General features: G+C 46.3%; 1 protein-coding gene across 2 annotated transcripts in view; it reads right to left on the bottom strand.

Annotated features, from left to right (window-relative positions):
• The window catches only part of SH3RF2 (SH3 domain containing ring finger 2), a 128577-nt gene that overhangs the window by 18001 nt on the left and 108720 nt on the right, over window positions 1-1856 (bottom strand). For both annotated transcript variants that reach the window (XM_027771664.1, XM_027771665.1), the window contains exons 5-6: window positions 1123-1214; window positions 238-408 (exon numbers count right to left, since the gene is read on the bottom strand). In XM_027771664.1, the coding sequence (XP_027627465.1) occupies window positions 238-408; window positions 1123-1214 (263 nt within the window). The remainder of the gene's footprint in view (window positions 1-237; window positions 409-1122; window positions 1215-1856) is intronic.

Below are 1856 nucleotides of genomic sequence, written 5' to 3'. Positions count from 1 at the left end.
ATATAAAAGTTCTTATTAACTATGAAATGCTAAAAAAACTAAAAGAAAAAAATTGGCCTTTTTTTTTTTTTTTTTTAAAATAAAGAGGAGCATATAGAGAAAGAACTATTTCTTAGCTGATATTCTGAAAAAGCCATGAGTCCTCCATCAGCTCAACCCAGTCTATCTTTGCCCTGCTCTTGCAGGTGGCCCCTACATGACCCGACCTCCCAATGCCTGAGGTTGGAGGGGACGCACCTGAAAATGGGGATGACATAGTTGTTTGGGAAGATGCCGACTCGCCCAGTGACCAAGGAGACGCCCCTGAGCCAGCCATCCTGGTACTTCCCCAGGACCCTGATGCCTTCTCCCTTCTGTAGGTCCAGCTCGTCAGGTCCATGGGCTGAGTAGGAGTGCAGGGCTACAAACCTGGGGAGACACAGGGAACTAATGTGTGAGTGAAGAAGGTGAGAGCACCTAGTGGGGGAAGACAGGACCTCAGAGCCTATCAGCCAAGGATTAGCTAAACCTTTTCAAATTGAAAGTGCCACATGGAAGGCGGATCAAAAGTAGAACGACCTGGTTGAAACAGTAGCAGAGGGGCCCAGATCCCTGTGCAACCAAAAGCATTAAAAAAATAACCCAGATCCTAGAGTCACCAGTATGTAACCCTCAGGAATGTCAGACATTAGGGAGCCCTGCCAGAGCCTAAGGACTGTGAGACACTGGAAGTCTTTCTCAAAGTGGCTAGGGGAGTATTCTCATCTTCAGGTTTATTTTGCTTCCTAAAATGCTATATTTATTTTTTTTCGTGATTAACAAATCAACATCTATTTATGACCCAACATTTTGAATCTAATGGAAGGTAAAAGAAATCACTCAATACCCAAAATCTCAATAAGGTTGTGGTATAAAATCTTCCAATCTCTTTCTACTTTTGTAAAATGAGCTAGGATGCTATGGCTTGCTAATTTGTGTTTTCTACCATTATTTCTTTTGGAGGTGGTAAAGGAATAAAGGAAGGGGAGCTGTCCTCTGTCTGGATGAGTTGGTTTGAGAGTGATGATGTTTGATGGTAGAGGGTTGGCAGAGATGACCCCTCTGTACCAGAACCTGGGGTGAGGGGCTGAGCTTTTTACTCACATGTTAGCTGACAGGTGTTGCTGTGAGCTGGGCAGACTGACCATGGCCATGGGATGTCCTGGGGAGGCAGGTGCAGAGTGGTATGTGCTGACCTGCAACAGACACACAGAAAAGACAGCCAGGCAGAACCAGTGAGTGCCACAAGTCAGGCCCCAGAAGACAGAGCTGCTACAGAAAGGCCTGACACAGTTGAACACCAGAGCCGCGCTGAGCACCACCCATATGTGGCTTCTCTGTGGTTTGCGGCTGTGAGAGAGCAGGGCGGGGATGGACTAGCTTATGGGCTGCTGGGGTGGCAGGCCAGGGCTGCATTCCAAAGACTCCTTAGTATGGTAGGAGATGAAGAGCTGTGTAATGTAGTCAATGGGGCACTGCCAGGCTCCTGTTTTGTTCTCCTGTCCCCACCCCCCCCCACCCCCAGTACATTCACCTCCCTCTATGAAAACCTGCCCTCGGAAAATGAGCTGACAGCTACTACTGACTCAGAACTTTGCACTTGCCAGGTTGTTTTACATGATTTATAACATCAGCTAATTTAATCCTTACTAAAGGTACTAATATAATCCTTATTTTAGCATGAGAAGCTGAGACACCGAGGGAAAGAAAGGTCATTCGACGAGTATGAGACAAAGAACATTTAACATTGGATAGTACAGGATCTGAGCCCATACTTTTACTACCTACTGCTGGTACAAATACACACACACACACACACACACACACACACACACACA

Source organism: Tupaia chinensis, unplaced genomic scaffold (genome assembly GCF_000334495.1).
Source record: "Tupaia chinensis unplaced genomic scaffold, TupChi_1.0 Scaffold000228_1, whole genome shotgun sequence".
In the NCBI taxonomy this organism is placed as follows: Eukaryota; Metazoa; Chordata; class Mammalia; order Scandentia; family Tupaiidae; genus Tupaia; species Tupaia belangeri.
Note: the sequence above shows the minus strand (reverse complement) of the source record. Positions and strands in the feature narration are given on the sequence as shown.